The 18,516-nt window shown below is 37.4% G+C and overlaps 1 protein-coding gene and 1 pseudogene across 5 annotated transcripts in view; one reads left to right on the top strand and one right to left on the bottom strand.

The window, feature by feature from the left end:
* Vcan (versican) overlaps positions 1 to 17,190 on the top strand; it is a 98,184-nt gene extending 80,994 nt beyond the window's left edge. For all 5 annotated transcript variants that reach the window (XM_035440486.1, XM_035440485.1, XM_027401771.2 and 2 more), the window contains 3 exons: positions 10,558 to 10,702; positions 15,697 to 15,879; positions 16,021 to 17,190. In XM_035440486.1, coding sequence (XP_035296377.1) covers positions 10,558 to 10,702; positions 15,697 to 15,879; positions 16,021 to 16,148 — 456 coding nt within the window. In that variant the 3' untranslated portion in view covers positions 16,149 to 17,190. The remainder of the gene's footprint in view (positions 1 to 10,557; positions 10,703 to 15,696; positions 15,880 to 16,020) is intronic.
* On the bottom strand, positions 14,722 to 15,160 carry LOC113834168 (annotated as a pseudogene).
* Positions 17,191 to 18,516: the final 1,326 nt, after the last annotated feature.

Below are 18,516 nucleotides of genomic sequence, written 5' to 3'. Positions count from 1 at the left end.
CCCAGGTGATAAAAGGAGTGTGCACCAAATTCAGCTTCGAATACAAATACGGTATTTTCTGAACATAAGTTTTCAGATTCACACAGCAAGCGTTTCATTTTTCAGTATTGGCACATAATTATTTATTGGTCCTGCTGTAGAGATGTTTGGCAGATATACTAGATGTGATATTTTATTTTTTATTTCTGATGAAATTTTATCATCAATGTAAATCATCAGCTATTGTTAATAGAAACATGGAAAAACAAGCTTTTGTGGGTGCTTTTAGGCAGATAATTCTTATGACAGCTATACTAGTCAATAACAGAATAGGATAGGATTAGACGTTACTGTTTAGCCAAGGTCTGTCTTGTACTGAAGTATTTCACAAAACTGGCATGACATGCCACATATGAACCTTAATTTCTTCCCCCTCCATGTGGAGTTAATAATCGTGATTTTAAAAGCTGGCAAAAAGGTGGGGCCATAATGAGTGGTCTATGTCACCACCTAGTGGTCACATTATATTTTGTATTTCAAAATGAAAACGACTAGATTATGCAAGAATGGTGTTTTCCTTTCTATAGCTTGAAATGTCTAATGCTGTTGTAAACCCTGTAGTTAAATGCAAAATGAGATAATTTGCAAACACAGCAGGAAGCTACCAGGTAGTTATACACTCGATAAAGTCCTGGCAGATAAGGTTAAAATTAGCCCCGCTCTTTCCTGAACCTTCACTTTATATGCAGTGATAGAAGCCAACAGAATGTCTTCCTTAGTTGCATTTATTATTGGGTGACCTGAGAGGACTTCTGTGCTTTAGTATGAACCCCACCCCCCAATTCATTTATCTTTGTTTGTAGCAAAAGCAATGAATAAAAATTTCAAGGAAAATTAACCTAAATCATAGTTGAAAGTTTAGTAAATTTTCCCCAAAATTATCTCTGGAAAGTGTTCAAGATTACTTTTCCCAATAAGGTGTGCATGATACTTAAATGGTTCTTTTTCATTTTTTTTGTTTTTTGTTTTTAGTACCATCAAAATAGTTCCAAAACATAGTCTTTAACTATTCTAGTAAATCCAAAGTATAGATAATTTTGGGTGCATATATAGTAGAGTCCTTGCAGTCACAAATTCAAGGTTTGCGAAGCCAGTGATATCTGAGATAACCAGAAGCACAAATTTCATCTGTTCATGATGGGCAGCCATCATTTACTTACGAAGTGTTCCATTAACTTTCAGGTCTTCATATCAGATTGCTTTGACTTTTCATCTCACGGGGAATACTTCTGTCTACTCCTCTAGCCATTGTGGGTCTCCTCTAATACATTTCAGCAGAAATTCATCTGCTACACAAGTCTTTGTGCTTAAAGACTCCCTCAAATTCTTCCCATACATGCTCTGGGTGCCAATAATTACTAGGGCTCTATGAGTAGACCCTTGTGCATGCATGTGTGCACGAGAATATGAATCAAAGGTACATCTCAAAGGTATGGTTCACATGCAGATGAAATTAATATTATTTAATGTCTATGAAACTCTGTTTCCTTTTCTTTTTCACATTGTACTAACTAGGAACCAGCAGAAGAAAAGACTCCTGCAGTCTCTAAAGAGAGATTCATTAGGAAAATCAGTGCTCATTGATTTTCACTGTGGTTATTTGACCAAATTAAATAAGGTCAAGAGAAAAGAATCTTAAGGGAGGCTAGCTATTGCTCAAATACTTTTCAAATATTTTCTTTTTACTTATCTATTACATCCTCACTGCAGTATACCCTCCATCCACTCCTCCAGGTTCCTCCTTCCACCTCCTTCTCCCCCAGGATCCACTCCTCCTTCTCCAGTTCCCTTCAGAAAAGAGAAGGCCTTCCAGGGATATTCATTCAACATGGCATATCATGTTGCAGTAAGACTAGGCACATCCCTCATATTAACGATGGATGAGGCAACCCGGTAGGAGGAAAAAGGTCCCAAAAGCAGCCAAAAGAGTCAGAGGCAGACCTCTCCTACTGTTAGAATTGTCGCAAGAACACCAAGCTACACCATGTAGGCAGAGGACCTAGATTAGACCCATACAGGCTCCCTGAGCCTGTGAGCTCTGTCTAATATTTGGCTATGGGTCCTATCAGTAGCTAGATGAAGACAGCCCCTCTGGTGACCCCTGGGCTTAGCTTGGTCTATGAGCAGTATTGCAGAATACCATTAGAAACATTTCATTGACATTCATTCATTCTTTCATTCATTCACTTACTGGCCAGTCATGTTTGGGTCTCTCCTAGGTCTCTGGGCTGTCCAGCCTGTGGTGCCTGGCTCTCTAGGCGATGTGAGGTGTGGGCTTCCTCTCCTGGCATGGGCCTCAAGTTACTTTAAAGGTCTTAGTTTTGTTTGTTTGTTTTTAAAGGGTCAATTATTTATTTTATGTATATGAGTGCTCTACCTGCACATATGCCTTTATTCTAGAAGCGGGCATCAGATCCTGCTACAGATAGTTGTGAGCCACCATGTGGTTTCTGGGAGTTGAACTCAAACTCTGCAAAAGCAGCCAGACTGTTGATCACTGAGCTGTCTCTCTAGCTCAAACAGGCTTAGTTTTAAGGTGATGATAAAAGAGATTTAAACCAGATATTTTAAAAGATTTTATTTCATATTTATTTTTATATGTATTAATGTTTTGTCTGCGTGTATGTGTATGTACCACATGCATGCCTGGTGCCTGCAGAGTTCAGGAAATGGAGGACTGAAGATTATAGCTGAACCCCTAGTTTACAATGTTCCCAGCAACCACATTGTAAACTAGGGGTTCAGCTATAAGTTGCTGGGAACCAAGGGTCATCTGTAACCAGTGCTTTTAACCACTGAGCCATTTCTCTCACCCCTTAGTAGACATTTTAGTATTCCATGAATTCTTTTACCTTGTGTCCTAGGGGTTTTGATTTTCAAATTAAAATCCACCACTTTTTAAGATGTAACTTTACATATTGCCATATTATTAATGCTTTGAGAATTTTATACAATGTGTTTTGATCATATTCACCCCCACTCCTTTCAATTAACTTAAAAGTTTTTTTTATATATTCTTTGGTAATTTCATACATGGAGGTGATGTATTTAGATCATATCCATTCTCCCTTCAACCTCTCCCAGACACTACCTCCTTTTCCTGCTTTTTCTCTCAAGATATCTTTCAAAAATCCTAGTATAGACATAAAAAACAGCAACAACAACAACAACAACAAAAAACCCAAATATTATTTTGGAGTGGTGCATGGGGGAAAAGAGCGGATCGGCTTATTTTTACACCAGTCTGTGGCCCTTACTACCCAGATGTTCACACACTTCCTCAGTGTTTAACTGGTCTTTGTTTGTGTCAACTAAAGACTAATCCAATATGCCAATCACCACAGCAGCAGCTAATGCCTGAAAACTTTGTTTGCTTTCTTCCAGTAAAAGCAGTACTTATAGCTGAACCCAAGCTTACTCTCCATGCCTCCTTTTAAGAAAGAGAGCAAAGTCCTTGTTTATTTCTAAGTCTTACGTAGATCTAGAAAAAGGGGTTTCATAACCCTTTATAGAAAGGCAGTTTTGTATTTCCTTATATGGAAAGGTGAATTGGGTACATAACATCGCATCAGTTTTTTGTTCAAATCCTTAGGATGTTATTTGCTGAGACTGGTGCCACTGATCACTGGTCTTTTGTTACACATCGCTTACTGTGTATGAATGGGTACTCTGACTTCCCCATAATCATAGATTCTCCTTGTAGCACATTACTGAAAACTGCCAAAAGCCAACTTTACTTCCCGTCCAAGGCTACCCAGCTTCCCTTCCAAGGCTACCCATCTGCCATGCTGACTGAGTCAGGTGGGAGAACTTCGGAGCCTGGGAAGAGAAGTAGCTGCACCCATTGGAGGGAAAACCCATTAGTTTCTTTGCAATTTGAGGTTCCTCCCTGAGGGTGAGGCCGCTGCCAGCCTGAGAGGTCACATGACCTGCAAAGAACCTGCAGCATAATTTTGGCAAGAAAGACTGTAGCATATAACTCAGCAATTATGATTTGGTCGCCTTAGATGAATAACTGCAGTCTGCTCTGAGTTTTTCCCAGCAACATTAGGGTTGGTTTGAAAGAACTTTCTGGTAGGTGGAGACAAGTTTGTGTAATAGAACTATACTTATTAGCTGTTGGAGTTCATCCAGGGGTTTTGCAGCCATTTTATTATTTTGGCAGGTGATATATTTGAATTCGGTTGAACAGGGGGTTAGCTAAAAGTAACCGAATTTAATTTAATTGAAATGCTTGCCATTTGAGAACTTGTTTTGCAGGTATGGAGAACTAGCTATTTAATTGGAACTCCCAGAGTAATTTTGTCATATGATACAAAGCATTATGGAGTTTCATACTGAGTCAAACAATTATCTTTTAATAAAACAGAAGAAAATTTCCATGTCAATTGGCATTCCTCTACTTCAATCCTTTGAGTTTTAGTTTTCCTTTGCTGTCAGAAGAGAATAAAAGAGCAAAATACTTTTAGCATTCTCTCTCAAGGCAGTGTGAGGGTTTGTGGTGAGAAACCCAAGTCTTAGAGGTATAACCAGGCAGATATATGGCCAGTACTTATTCTTGTTAAACGTTTTTTTTTCTTTTTTTCTTTTAATTAGAAAAAAGATTATTTTACGTGTCAATTGCAGGTCTCCCTCCCTCCTCTCCTCCCCTGCCCCCCAAACTAACACCCTACCTATCCCATACTCTTTCTGCTCCCCAGGGAGGGTGAGACCTTCTGTAGGGGGGTCTTCAGAGTCTGCCATATCCTTTGGGATAGGGCCTAGGCCCACCCCCTGTGTCTAGGCTCAGGGAGTATCCTTCCATGTGGGATGGGCTCCCAAAGTCCATTCCTATGCTAGGGAGAAGTACTGATCCACTACAAGGGGCCCTGTAGATTTCTGAAGTCTCCTCACTGACACCCACATTCTTGGGATCTGGATCAGTCCCATGCTGTTTTCCCAGCTATCAGTCTGGGAACCAAGAGCCCTCCCTTGTTTAGATCAGCTGTTTCTGTGGGTTTCACCAGCCTGGTATGGAACCCTTTGCTCATCAGTCCTCCTTCTCTGCAACTGGATTTCAGTTCAGTTCAAGATTTAGCTGTGGGTGTCTGCTTCTACTTCCACCAGCTGCTGGATGAAGGCTATACGATGGCATATAAATTAGTCATCAATGTCATTATCAGGGGAGGGCATTTAAGGTAGCCTCTCCTCTGTTGCTTAGATTGTTAGTTGGTGTCATCTCGTTTTAAAGGGAATCTTCTCAACCCATTCTGGCTTCTTAAAATAATTCCTACTTTGCCATTCCAGCACTAGCAGTGGGCTGAGTTAGGTCAGTTCACAGGAGATCATCCAAGACCACAAAGCAAGTTTGAATCTGGTCTGGCCTATGTAGAGAGAGCTTATTAAAAAACAAAACAAGCAACCACCAAAACATAAGATGCTTGTTCATAACTCCAAGTGAAGGAAAATATTTCACATGGTAGGCAGGTTTTTCTCTATTTGTTTAAAGAATCCTTATTTTGTTGCTAGAGATAGTGAAGATGAGAGCTTACATTATTATAACTGGATGATACCCTCAGGAAGGATTTCTTCCTAATATTTAATGTTTATGACAAACACATTATGGAATCTGCATTCATGCTTTTATTTATTTATTTTCACTCATTCATCATAAATGTTAAATAAGCCTATAAAAGGATTAAGGATGAAGCATCAATCTGAAGTTTCCTTTACTCAGTCAATTTGGCAATAACATTAACAAATTTGAAGCATCCTAGATAAGATAAATAGTACAATTGAGTTATCAGGAGGCAATAGTGTGACATGCCTGTAGGCATTAGATATTCTTATACAAACCATACCACTAAAACTTGGTCTTACACAATTAAGCCAGAGCTCTGCCGAACAACAAAGTCACACATTTTGAAACACTGCTGCGTGCCAGATGCAATTCTTCTTAGTTTTATATCATTTGTCAGTTTAAGATCCAAGATCCGGTTCACTGGCACAGAACTTACGTTTATTTCAGGGTGAAAATGGCACAGGTGCTGTTCAGACCAGTAGGAAATGTCAGCTAAAGAGTACAAAGCTGTTGAGTGTCTTTGGGAATGTGGAGTGGCATCTGCTGAAGTTAGCTTCTACCATCTTAGCTAGAATCTGTGAATACTTTTGATAAATGTGTAGGTAATTTCATATCATTTACTTTCATTTGTTAGAAACATAACTATGCTTACTCTACGGAATGTAGAAAACATGTAAAAATATGGTAAGCTTGGTGTCACAGTACTTACATTATAACATTTTACTGGATTGTGTTTTGGTCTTATGGGTATATCAAATGGCATCTGAAATGATATATGAGTTTGATATTATATATCTAAAATTATTCTCATTTTTTGAATAGTCTTCAATAATAAAATATTTTTGGTTATATAATATTCCATTTTTTCTGGCCACATCAAAATTTATTCAAAATATGGTATTCCTATAAAATGGTTTCCATTTCATTGGCCTTTTATTAAATCATAAATAATGTAGCACACCTTCCTATAAAGAATATTTATCACAAACATTGTTCCTATCTGGTTATTTTTTAGAATAGAATATTAAGAACAGAATTATAGATCTAAGTGCAGGAACTTTTTGAGGTTCTTGATATACATTATCAGCATTTTCAGAAAGTTTATTTCTACTGGCTAAATTATGGCTGCAATCTCCCCTATTCTTTGAATATCATACTACTTAAACCACAGATACACCTTATGTAGCTCCAATCACTCAGGATGAAGTAGTAAAGAAAGTAACAAATAGGTAAGTTGTGCGGTGACTGTCTTCAATTACAGTGACTGTCAGGTAGAAACCACTTGAGAGGAGCAGCATGGAAGAGATGCTTGAGGATGGATGGCACAATGTCACTCACATCCACTGAGTCCAAGTAGGACCGACCATATACACATGGATGAGGGGTCATCCACTAGTGCATAGTCATTCCACCGTAGATCGTATCTCTAAAGAAAACTGACTCCCCCTCCACTTAAAAGCCATCAACTATCAATACCTACTCAGCAGAGATGGAGCTCCTGTGCCTCCTCCATCCATGCTGGAATGTTGGGGTTGATGTTGCCCAGGTATTTTTCAGGAAACCACAGCTCCCATGAGTTCATTTGAGAATGTTCCTTTCATGTCCTGAGATGCTGTTTTGCCAACATCTCTCTGACCTCTGACTTCAACAAGCTTTCTGCCCTACATTGATTCATTCATCTCAAAAGGCCCACTTAATTACTCACCAGCAACAGGTAGAGGGTGAATTTCCTACCTCTGTTTTGTTGCTTATGAATGTAGAATATAAAACAGAAAAGGATTGGTGATGGAGGGCGAGCAATGACAAATGGAAGAGGGGGAAATAAAAAAAGAACAGGAAAAGGAAACTCAAAAACCCACTTCAGAGCAAGTTTCAGTTCCTGGCTGCAAGCAAACCCACCAGTTCTATGCTTCAGGGAGTGTGGTCTCCTAAGAACCTTCCTAGGGCTCGAGAGGATGGTTTTATAGAATGGTTCATGTTACTAGGGCAGCATTTAACTTCATCTCAATCCTGAATTAGGTTTTCCCCAGAGAACTCATAACTCATTTTTGTTCTATTTGGAGGGGAGGGAGCAGGTTCATTGAGCTCCCTAGCTCCACACAATACTATCACCCTTCAAAGATTTTTTGCATTGCAGGAAAGTCCTCTCTTAACTTAGATTGGCATGATGGAAAATAATAAAGAGAAGATAAGCAAAGAGGTTGAAAGAAAGGCACATCTTCAAATTTTGGGTTATTTAACTTACAAATTACCTTCTCAAAAATCCAGAAGTTTACCATTTTTAAAAGTTGTTAAAATCATTTCTCTTTTCTTGGAAGAAAAATAATAGCCCTTCTCTATCATAATAATGAAACTTCCACCATTTTTAGTGTAGGGTTTATTGGTATTCAAAATTGTGTCTTAAGTAGAGAAATATTTTTCTGGAAGATTCTCTAAACCTGATTTTTTAAAGATTAAAAACTAAAAGGAAACATTTGATGAAAAACACTTCAAGTGTACAACACCCCCAAAAATGGTATTTGAAAGTAGAATAGGTCTGAAATATGCATGATTATGGTAATGAAAGCACCTACTGGTGGGATTATGTAAACACAAATATTTTGTAATATACTCTGAATTCAAGATGATTATTTTTATACTTCAGTTTTTCTCTGACTTTATTTCTTAACTAAAATCATTTTTAAACCAAAGAATAATAGGTATAGAAGAAGGTGAAGAAACTATATTTATTTGTACTGTTTTAAAGTGAGTATATGTGGAGGTATGTCTGTCTGTGAATATGTGCGGGTGGGAGCAGGTGTCCCAGAATCACTTCCCTGGAGCTGGAATTGTAGGAGGCTATGAGCTGTTTCATGTGGGTGTTGGAAACTAAATTCAGTCCCTCTGCTGAGCCATCTCTCCACCTCCTCTTTACAATTTTTTTACTTACTGTGTAAGGTCATGTACCCACCTATAGGCTATGGTATGCTTATGGAAGACAGAGAACAACTTACAGGAGTTAGTTCTCTCTTTCTACAGTGTGGGTTCTGAGACTCGAACTCAGGTCATCAGCCTCGGGAGGAAACACCTTCATCCACTGAATTGTTTCACCAGCACCCCATTTTTCCCAACAATATCTACACAGTTTCAGTTTTGCATCATCCACAAATAACTTGTATTATCTGCTGATTTTTCTTTATGTTGCCTTAAAAATCTGTAATAAGTTTAAAGAGGAATAAAAATGATGTTGGAATGGTGACAAATCATGGGTTTGGTGTCCCATTTGTATTGGCTTTTAAATACACAATTAGTACAATTTTTAAAATACCTGCCCCCAGGCTAAAACTCAGATCCCTTAAGTGCCATGTCAATCAAAATCTGGGAAATGGTGGCAACTTGCTGTTTGCAAAAATGGAGAATTCAAACTTTGCTATATTGTAGGGTAGTCCAGGGACACAGCCAGGACTGGAGCCCAGATACCTACCCCTGTTGAGAAATGGATTCCTGCATTCCTCATTGCATGGTTGTGCACTCCCTGTCTCTGTTTCTGTCTTGCTCTCCCTTCCTCCTGCCCCCTTCTCACACCCTCCTCTCTCTGTGTCTCATTGTGTGTGTGTGTGTGTGTGTGTGTGTACAGGCATGTATGTGTATACAAGAAAAGACTGTTTTTATATAATTGTTCACTGCTATGGGGGCAACATTTTAAGGTAGGAAATGAACTTATCTCAGGGAGTTCTGAGGCTATTGTTATCAGTTGTCTCAGATTATTATAAGAGGTAATATGTATCAAGTATCTAGAAGAAGTCTTTATACAGTATTGATGCTAAATAAATGGTATGTAATAGTATGATAGAGGGCTAAAGGTACTGTGTGTGTGTGTGTGTGTGTGTGCAGGAGGGTGCATGTGTGCAGAAAAAGGGATCAGCAATAGATATTACTTAAAACATAAATGCAAAGGTAGCAGAAAACTATTCAAATAAATATTTGAACATCTTGCATAAGTAACACATATTTATAGTTTGATGCATTTTGAAAGCATATTACATGTTATAATATTCCATTCGAGAGGGACCTTGGCAGGAAGCCCCAAGGGAGACTTATATGGGAAGTTTTATTGGGGGAAGGGAAAGGGATGGACTGCAGGTAACGGGAGTGGGCAGAGTTTGTCTCTTAAAGGGACCTTTTGCATAGAGACAGGGTGAAGCACTGACATGTGCACAGGGGTGAAGCACTCTGCCAGATCCCCAAAAGGCAGGGCCCAGGTGAGTCTGCTTGCTAACATCACTGATGTTAATATACATAAATTTGATAAATGTTCTCAGTAAAAGATTATAACAGAAAGCAGTACTAGACTGGTCCAAATAAGAATAACAAATTAAACACAGCCACAGTGATTCTGGAATGTTGAAAAAAACATGAATATAGGCATATCAGATAAACACAAATAAATTGCAAATATCTTCAGTTAGCAAACTCAAGCAATGGATTTGGATAACAGTATTGTATTAAACAAAAAACATATTTAATAATTAGAAAATAAGGAGGGACCTACTTCTATTACATTACAAATTACAGCTATACAAGATTGTAAATGCATACAAAGTCTAAAAAAACATAATCGACTGGGAGATTGTGAAAATTTTGTCTATTAAATTTTATTGTTGTTACATTTAATAATAAGATAATGATGATATGTCTTAAATTGAGGGCAGATTGCATATTTAGGAATCTGGGTTAGCTAGATAAAAAATTTTCAAGGACACTTAATTGACAAAAAAAATAGCTATTTGTTAAACCAACTTTTTGAGATACATGTGTTGCCCATAAGGGTTTGAAAGTATTTACAATGAAAATAATTTCCGTTCTGTGGTTGAATAGCAGTCATGGAGTCAATTCCAGCCAGACAGCCACTGGAGTGCTCATGTTACCCTCTGACTGTTGAGTGTTTATCGTCTCTCCTTCTCTCTCCACCTTTACAGCAATATGAGAACTGGAGACCCAACCAGCCAGACAGCTTCTTCTCTGCCGGAGAAGACTGTGTTGTGATCATTTGGCATGAGAACGGCCAGTGGAATGATGTTCCCTGTAATTACCATCTCACCTACACTTGCAAGAAGGGAACAGGTAAGGACCAGGACTGCCTGGTGCTAAATCTGCAGCTAAACTGGCAGCATATGTCCAGGACGTGCAAATTAGATATATTTGGTTCTTTCTTGTGCCTAAGGATGTCTTGCTCTCTCAGTAGAATTAAAACATTTGTTTTCAATACTATCCTCACTTGAGACTTCAGGTGATTAAGATAAAAAGGTGGCTTTTATATAAAGCTTCCCAGTAGCTTCTTTAAGAAACAAATTGTTGGCCAAGAGCCCATGGGCATTTTTATTATGGTGAAGAGATTACTGAAGATATTGCCAGCAATGTCATGGCTGTGTCATGGAAGAGTCAAGTTTGACTTTTCTTTTGATAAGAGGATCTGGTGCACTTGGCTCATATTCAAGCTTTTCATGGGTTGACAATGGAGAAATGAGAAACTGCCCTGGAGAGGGCTGCAGGCTCGTATTCACTACAATTTTCAACCAAAATGTTGACTGTTTTTACGAACTGCTTAATCTTTATGTGCATTTGAGTTCTTAAGCATTACCTTAGAAGTTTATTTTCCACTTGTAACCCATGGAACAAAACTACCAGCCCTATGCCTGTAATTGAGTACCTTCAATGCTCAATAAACAAAGACATTTTTAAGGGAAGTTCCTGGGTGAAAATTGCTTGGTTGGTGTTAAGCAGAGAAAAACAAATTACCAAGAAAGCTGAAATTTCAGCTTATGTTGTGTTTATCATTGATGAACATCTTTGAGTATCTGTATCGTGGAGTATGGCTATATAGCCATCTTCCTAAAGCAAAGGCATATTCCAGGGAAGAATTTCAACATTTATTGTGATAGTGAGTTTAAAGTTGAATATCTACTTCTTAGGTCAACCAAAAACTACCTCAAGAGTGGATGCAAACTACCAATGCAAAATGTAAAATTCATTTAATCTCTTTGATTTAAAAATAATAGAATGCACACACATACATACAATAAACATGCACGGCAAGAAAGATTTTCACACCTATAACAAATTGTATAAAGAAAGAGAACATAAAAAAAGAAAGAGAACATTAAGATACACACAGTTCTAGTCTCAGGAAACTCAGTTGCTCTTAATGACTCCTCTGTTGTTCTCTCATCCAAGGTAGAACATACCCACAATGCATTACATCAATAAGAAGCTGTCCTTCCTGTGCATTTCCTCAGCACTTCTGCATGGAACTGGTAAAAATAGCAAATTGAGTATTTGCTATTTTCCTTTTTCCAGGAATGAGTCTTTAATAAACTGTTTGTCTTTCTCCAAATGTCATGTTTGCCTTCTGTGACCTCAAAATGGTTCCAGAGTCATGCTTTTCATTTGTGGTCTCAACATGCTATCTCCGAAGCTAGTTTCACAACAGCAGCACTGTTGACATTTGAACAGGGTATTATCCTTATGGTGATAGACTGTCCAGTGCATCAATAATACTTAGCATCCTCCTGGCCTCACTCTTGCTGATTGCCTCCATATTCCCTCTTCACTGTGTCAACCAAAAGGTTCTACATTTGGTCATATTCTCTGGGGGTGGGTACAGTTTAAGAAAAAATTGATCCAGGCTGAGAACTTTACTTTTAGAGCCAAGAAAGATTCATATGCATAATGCAATTGTATTTTAAATCTCTCAGTGGGGTATGAGTTTTTGAAGATGCTTATTTGGTTTCATTCAAGAATGGATTCTTTTCTCATAGCTCTAGAAGAGATATGTAATGTCAATGTTTTATAAAAGGTAGTCTCTTAGATAATTCAAACACATTTCACTTACCTGCCCAAGTAGTTTTTCAAATTATTAACTACAGGTAAGAAAAAAATGCTTAATACCCAGAAAAGTGTTGTTTTTAAAAGAACCCCTTTCTTTCATAATGTCCATTCATCTTTGGACCATCTTTTTTGGTATTTCCTCATCAAATAGTGATTGGAGAACAGAGGAGTGACAATGACTTGGATCATTTGCTATCCCACAACAACAGATTATTTGTTTCCAGTTTTTTGAAACTTATTTAAGAATCATATTACATGTAGTCTTTACCTTTGCTTTTTTTTTTTTTTTTGCTATTCTGCCATATTGAGATTCATGTGTGTGGATGTTTGTGGTTGCATGTTCTCTGCTTTTGCTGTGTAAGTGGTTCATTATATGCAACTACATTTTATTGTTCTTTTGATAGTGAACGTCTGTGTTGCAGTCAGTTTTTACTATTATAAATAATTTTCTGTGAATACTCCTAAACTTGCTCTTGGTAGACTTTCCTGAGTTTCTGTAGGACATATTTCCAGGAGTGAAGAAGCTGAGTCGTAAGATCTATGTATCATCAGATTTACTACATCCCAAACTTGTAGCAATTCACAGTCTCACCAGCATGTGTGCGAGGCCCTGTTACTTTGCCTCTTCTCCAACATTTGATATTATTGGACTTGGGAAATTTTGGGCCAGTCTGGTGGGTATGAAATGTTATCCTTTGTGATTTAATTTACATTTTCTTGGATATTTATTGAAGATAGTATCATATATTTATTTCTAATTCCTTGGCAGTTATATAGTCTGTACATAGCTTCTAGTTTGCAGTGTTTCTTTCATCTCACTTTATGGGTTTTGATGAAGATAACTCATAATTTTTAATGCTTCTTTATTATTTCAACTTTTTCTGTGCTTTAGAAAGTCTTTATGAACTCTAAAATCATAAAGATGGTATTGTTTGCTGAATGTTATATAACTTTGCATTTGTGTTTATGTGTTCAAGCTACCTAGAAGTGACTTTCCATGTGTTCCATGAGGTAGGGAAGCTAATATATTTTGCCATATGAATACCAGATCATTCATGTTTTAAGACTGCCTTCTTTTCTGCTCTGCCATGTTGTTCCTGTCAAATATCAAACTTATATGTTTGGATCTAATTTCAGTCTCCTTCCTTAGCCTTACCACTATCATATTCCACTAAATTATGTTAGCTTTTTATAATCTTTACATATAAATAATTTTGAGGAAATCATGTAATTATTTCCTAAAAATGCAAAAAATTGAATTCACCTTCTAATTTGTCATTAGAATACAGAATCATATACAATCAGTTATCTAGTTGATTATTTTAATCTCCTGTATCACTGTAGCCTCAATCTAACTGATCCTTGTCATTATCCGAGACATAGTTTAGATTTAATATTATAATAAATGCAGTGTGTAGATGCAAGTTGGATAAAGCAGAAGTAAATTGAAAGAACTAAATATTAAAATTAAACCTGAATTTGTCATTGAATAACAATGTACTTATAAACAGCCTTCTAATATGTAATACATACAGGCAAAAACACTGATGCACATTAAATAAATAAATCTTTAAAAATGTACTCATGCAAGATAAAACTTAGTGAATACAAATTCACTTGAGTTGCTTTTCTCATCTTAGATTTTCACATAATGAGATGTCTTAAGTCTACTTCTTATTATTCATATTTATTGTTTAGTCTGATAATAGCTAAAGTTTTCCACTGTGAATCAAAATACAACAAAGTATTTTAAGACTTATTACCTTTCATAAGAGTTTGAGTATGTATATTAAGCAAATTAAGAAACTGTGGCATGAGGGGCTTGGGATGCAGCTCAAACAGAGTAGAGCACTTGCTTAAGTTCAGTCTTCACAGCTGCATAAAGCATTCACAGTAGCATGTGTTTGCAATATCAATGTGTGTGAAGTAGATATAGTATGATCAGGGATTCAATGTTATCCCTATCTACATAGTGAATTCAGGGCTAGCCTGGACTGCATGACATCCTGTCTCAAACAACAGACAGACAGACAGACACACGAACCTGAGGAAATAACATTGTTTTACTTCCCCATTTCAGTGTAGAATAGGTGGGAACAGATAACATTTCATTTATATTTAGAAAAATATGTCTATTATTATTATTATTATTATTATTATTTTTCTTTTTTTTTAGGTGCCAAAGTACCAACTTATTTTTATTTGGTCAGGATAGTTAACAATATAAAAATTTGAGGTTTATTCATAGTCACAGTCATTCTTTCCAAAGATTCAGTAGTAGAAACAACCAAACTCTGCTATAACACAGAATAAGCTGTCCTTCATGAAGACATAATGAGTGTAGTTGTCAGTGTCTGCATCTCAGCAGCAGCAGCAATGAATACTCCTTCACTCCTCTGTTCTCCAATCACTATTTGCACCACCATTTTATACCTGTCATATTCCAATTCTTTTAGTTTATCTTTAATGATTTCTGACATGTTTTGTGAGATGAGGCATTTCATTTGGAGAATATTCAGCACTTGCCAGTTCCTCCTTGAGCATGGCATGGATGCAGTCTTTAACCATAGAGGGTCTAAACCTTTGCTGGAAAATGGGCCTCAGAATATAGGTGTTCTCAGCCTCCCCTGTGTTCTTGTCAGCCTCCTACAATTCCTCAGAGGTGCAGATGGATAAGCGGGTAGACACAGCCATAACCCTGCATCTGGATCCTGCGGATCTCTAGAGTGAGGCCCAGCTGGTTGCTGCTGCTCCGAGGTCCCGGAGCACGTAGTTATATTTCAAATTATTGATGTTAAAGATTATGCTATTTTTTTCAGGGGAGGATAGTTAACTGTTGCAAATACATCATCACCCCAATTCAAGATGCTTGATAAAAGATGAGAGATAATAAAGACAGAATCAGTAGGCTACTTAGTGCTTTCAGACAGGATTTTTAATCAAAGTATTTGAGAAAAGTGTCTTTGTATATGGATAGATAAACATAGCCATTTAATGATAATTGCATTTTAATGAACACAACTCAAAATTATCTGAGATAAAAATCTACATCCAGAGCCTCAACCTCAATATTTTAAATTCTTTCACATTGTAAATTCCTTTTTACAGAGGTTATGATTGAGGTTTTGATGGTGTTACAGTGAAGAAACATAAGGAGGTGATTTTTATGCTAACACTAATTCAAATGCTTGGATTACTTGGAAATAACACAATTTGCTTTTTTTTCTTAGTTGCTTGCGGCCAGCCCCCTGTTGTAGAAAATGCCAAGACCTTTGGAAAGATGAAACCACGTTATGAAATCAACTCCTTGATTAGATATCACTGCAAAGATGGTTTCATTCAGCGTCACCTTCCAACTATCCGGTGTCTAGGAAATGGGAGATGGGCTATGCCTAAAATAACCTGCATGAACCGTAAGTGGTCCTTTAGACAGAGCGGACGACCATGCTTTAACAGATACTAGACACCCACATTTTACAGCTGTGGTATCCGTAGTTTAGGGTATGGAGCAAGTAATACTGTTGTGTTTTCTTTGTTTGTTTTCTTCCATGTAGCATCTGAATACCAAAGGACTTATTCTAACAAATACTTAAAAAATTCCTCATCAGCAAAGGACAATTCCATAAACACATCAAAGCATGAACATCGCTGGAGCGGGAGGTGGCAGGAGTCAAGGCGCTGATCCGTAAAATGGCGACCACGTGCTTCATCATTCAGCCAAAGTCCTGACCTTCCGTGCCTTTCTTAGCTCCTGAAGAAGTATTCGAAGTTGGTTTGAATTTGGGGACTGCCGTCTCATCATTTGGGGTTGCTGTGCTCTTAAAATCTTTTTAATGAAACATGGAATTCAAAGAAAAAAGCGAATAAAATGAAAGAAAATGAGTGAAGAAAGTACCCATTTCCAGCCTACCTAATTTCTTTAGTTCCCTCTGCCTGCAGTGCAGACTGTTTCCTGTATGCCAGCCTACTGTACTATTTAAAAAAGAAAAAAAATGCAATTTCAGCACCGAAGGCCATGTAAATAAGATGGTTTAATGTTGATTTTAATCCTGTATATAAAATAAAATGTCACACCGAGTTTGGGCATATTTAATGATGATTATGGAGCTTTCTATGTCTTTAATCATTGGTTTGGCTGCTTTGCTATAGCTTGTTTAGGCTGGAAATGGTTTTTGTCTGCCCATTTACTGTCAGCAAGTTTGAGGACGGCTTTCCTGGACAACCAGCAAACAAAATCTTGCGATTCTCTGTCCCCATGGCAGCTCCGGAGCTGTGCTTGTCCGAGCTGATGCCTGGCGGATGGGAGACTGATGAAACTCAGAGCTGCAGGGTGTAGCCCTGCTTTGCCACGTTCCTTTTTCTTCACTTATGAGAAGGGCTTGAATGGAGGACTTTTCTATGACCTGGAACTGTTTTAGGGGTCAAAGTGCTAATTATTAACTCAACCAAGATTCCTTTATAATGGCTTTCTTAACACTAACGCTGGTAAAGAAATGGATCAAGGCATTTGGAATGGATGTAGACCAAGGGTTTACACCTTGTTGTGGAGGGTGGGGGTGCTTTTAAACAAAAACACGTGTGCAAAAAAAAAAAAAGAAGAATCAAAACCCTCCATTCTGTACATATAACCATTTTAATCCTTTATACAATTTTTGAATGTTCATGTATGAATGCTGCAGCTATGAAGCACACCTAAATAAATGAAGTAAGCCATATGGATTTAATTTATTGGATGTTATTTTCCCCAAGACCTGAAATCAATATAGTATGCTAGTAATTTTTCAGTGTTACTTTTATACTTCCTTCAAAGTTTGATACCTTATAATATAGGTACCCTGTTCCCGATTCAATAATGTGATGAATAGAATGCTTCCAGTGTTTATTAGGGAGAAGGGAAAAGCATTTAGATTTCAGTAAGTGGTGTTTGCCCATTCCAAGCAAGAGTGTAAGCATAGAAGTAGTGTGGGCATTTCTTCCATTTAGGTGGAGTGTATATGTGTTGAAGTTTTTGCTTCTCTCTCCCCATCCCATTTTACCCTTGCATTTGAATAGTGGTCACTAAAGATGATATTGAATCTTTACCCCAGATATTTTATGGTTCAAAGATAAGACCACTAATGGAAAGAAGGAATTTAAGGCTTTTTTACTCTTTCACAAAGTTCATTTAGAGCAACTTTAAGAAAAACTACCAATAAAAAGTGAGCAGAAACCAAACTAAAATTACATAATAAGCATTGAACCATCCTAGGTGTCCCATAAATATGGACAATTTTGTTTTACACATGAGATCAAAGCAAATTTTCACAAATGAAAGGAATAGAAAAAGAGCAGCCAGGGGTGTCCCTATGTAGATTGTTTCTCATGAAGCTGCCTTTGGCTTTTAAAGAATGACTGTCCTTACAAGTACACATAGTGTCTTAGGAAGATCCTGGGTCTCTGCAGTAAGTGTAGCCCAACTTTCTGTGTTCCAGAGCACAGAAAATCACTGTGTTGGCTTATTAAAACCTTTCCCCATTTCATTAAAATGCACATAATCCTTCCTTGTATTTATATCATAACATGTATAGTGTAAAATGTGAATGACTTTTTTTGTGAATGAAAATCTAAAATCTTTGTAACTTTTTATATCTGCTTTTGTTTCACCAAAGAAACCTAAAAATTCTTCTTTTACTATATTGTGACTTGTCTGTTTATTTCCAACTTTAAATCCTAATACACACCAAACTTTTTATGATCTGGTTTCATCACAGGAAACAGCTCCTTGCCTGGTTGACTTAATTGTATGTTTAGTAGGGAGATGGCTCAACAAACTTGTAGTCAGTGAGGTAGAAAGTCTAGCAGTGTGCTCATGTCCCCGCTATGCATGAATCTCTGATATGCAAGAGATGTGGTTAGGAAGTGATAGCTCGAACTAAACTACTGTCTTGTGAACCAGCCAGGAGTTCACATGGATCATCTCACAGTAGGCTAACAATGACCACCATTGCATTTGGAAGGAGAACTGGGCATTGAGAGATGAAGTTCTTTGTCCAAAGTTACGTAGCGTAGAG

Source organism: Cricetulus griseus, chromosome 2 (assembly GCF_003668045.3).
Source record: "Cricetulus griseus strain 17A/GY chromosome 2, alternate assembly CriGri-PICRH-1.0, whole genome shotgun sequence".
NCBI classification, from domain to species: domain Eukaryota; kingdom Metazoa; phylum Chordata; class Mammalia; order Rodentia; family Cricetidae; genus Cricetulus; species Cricetulus griseus.
This window is presented reverse-complemented; position numbering and strand designations above follow the sequence as displayed.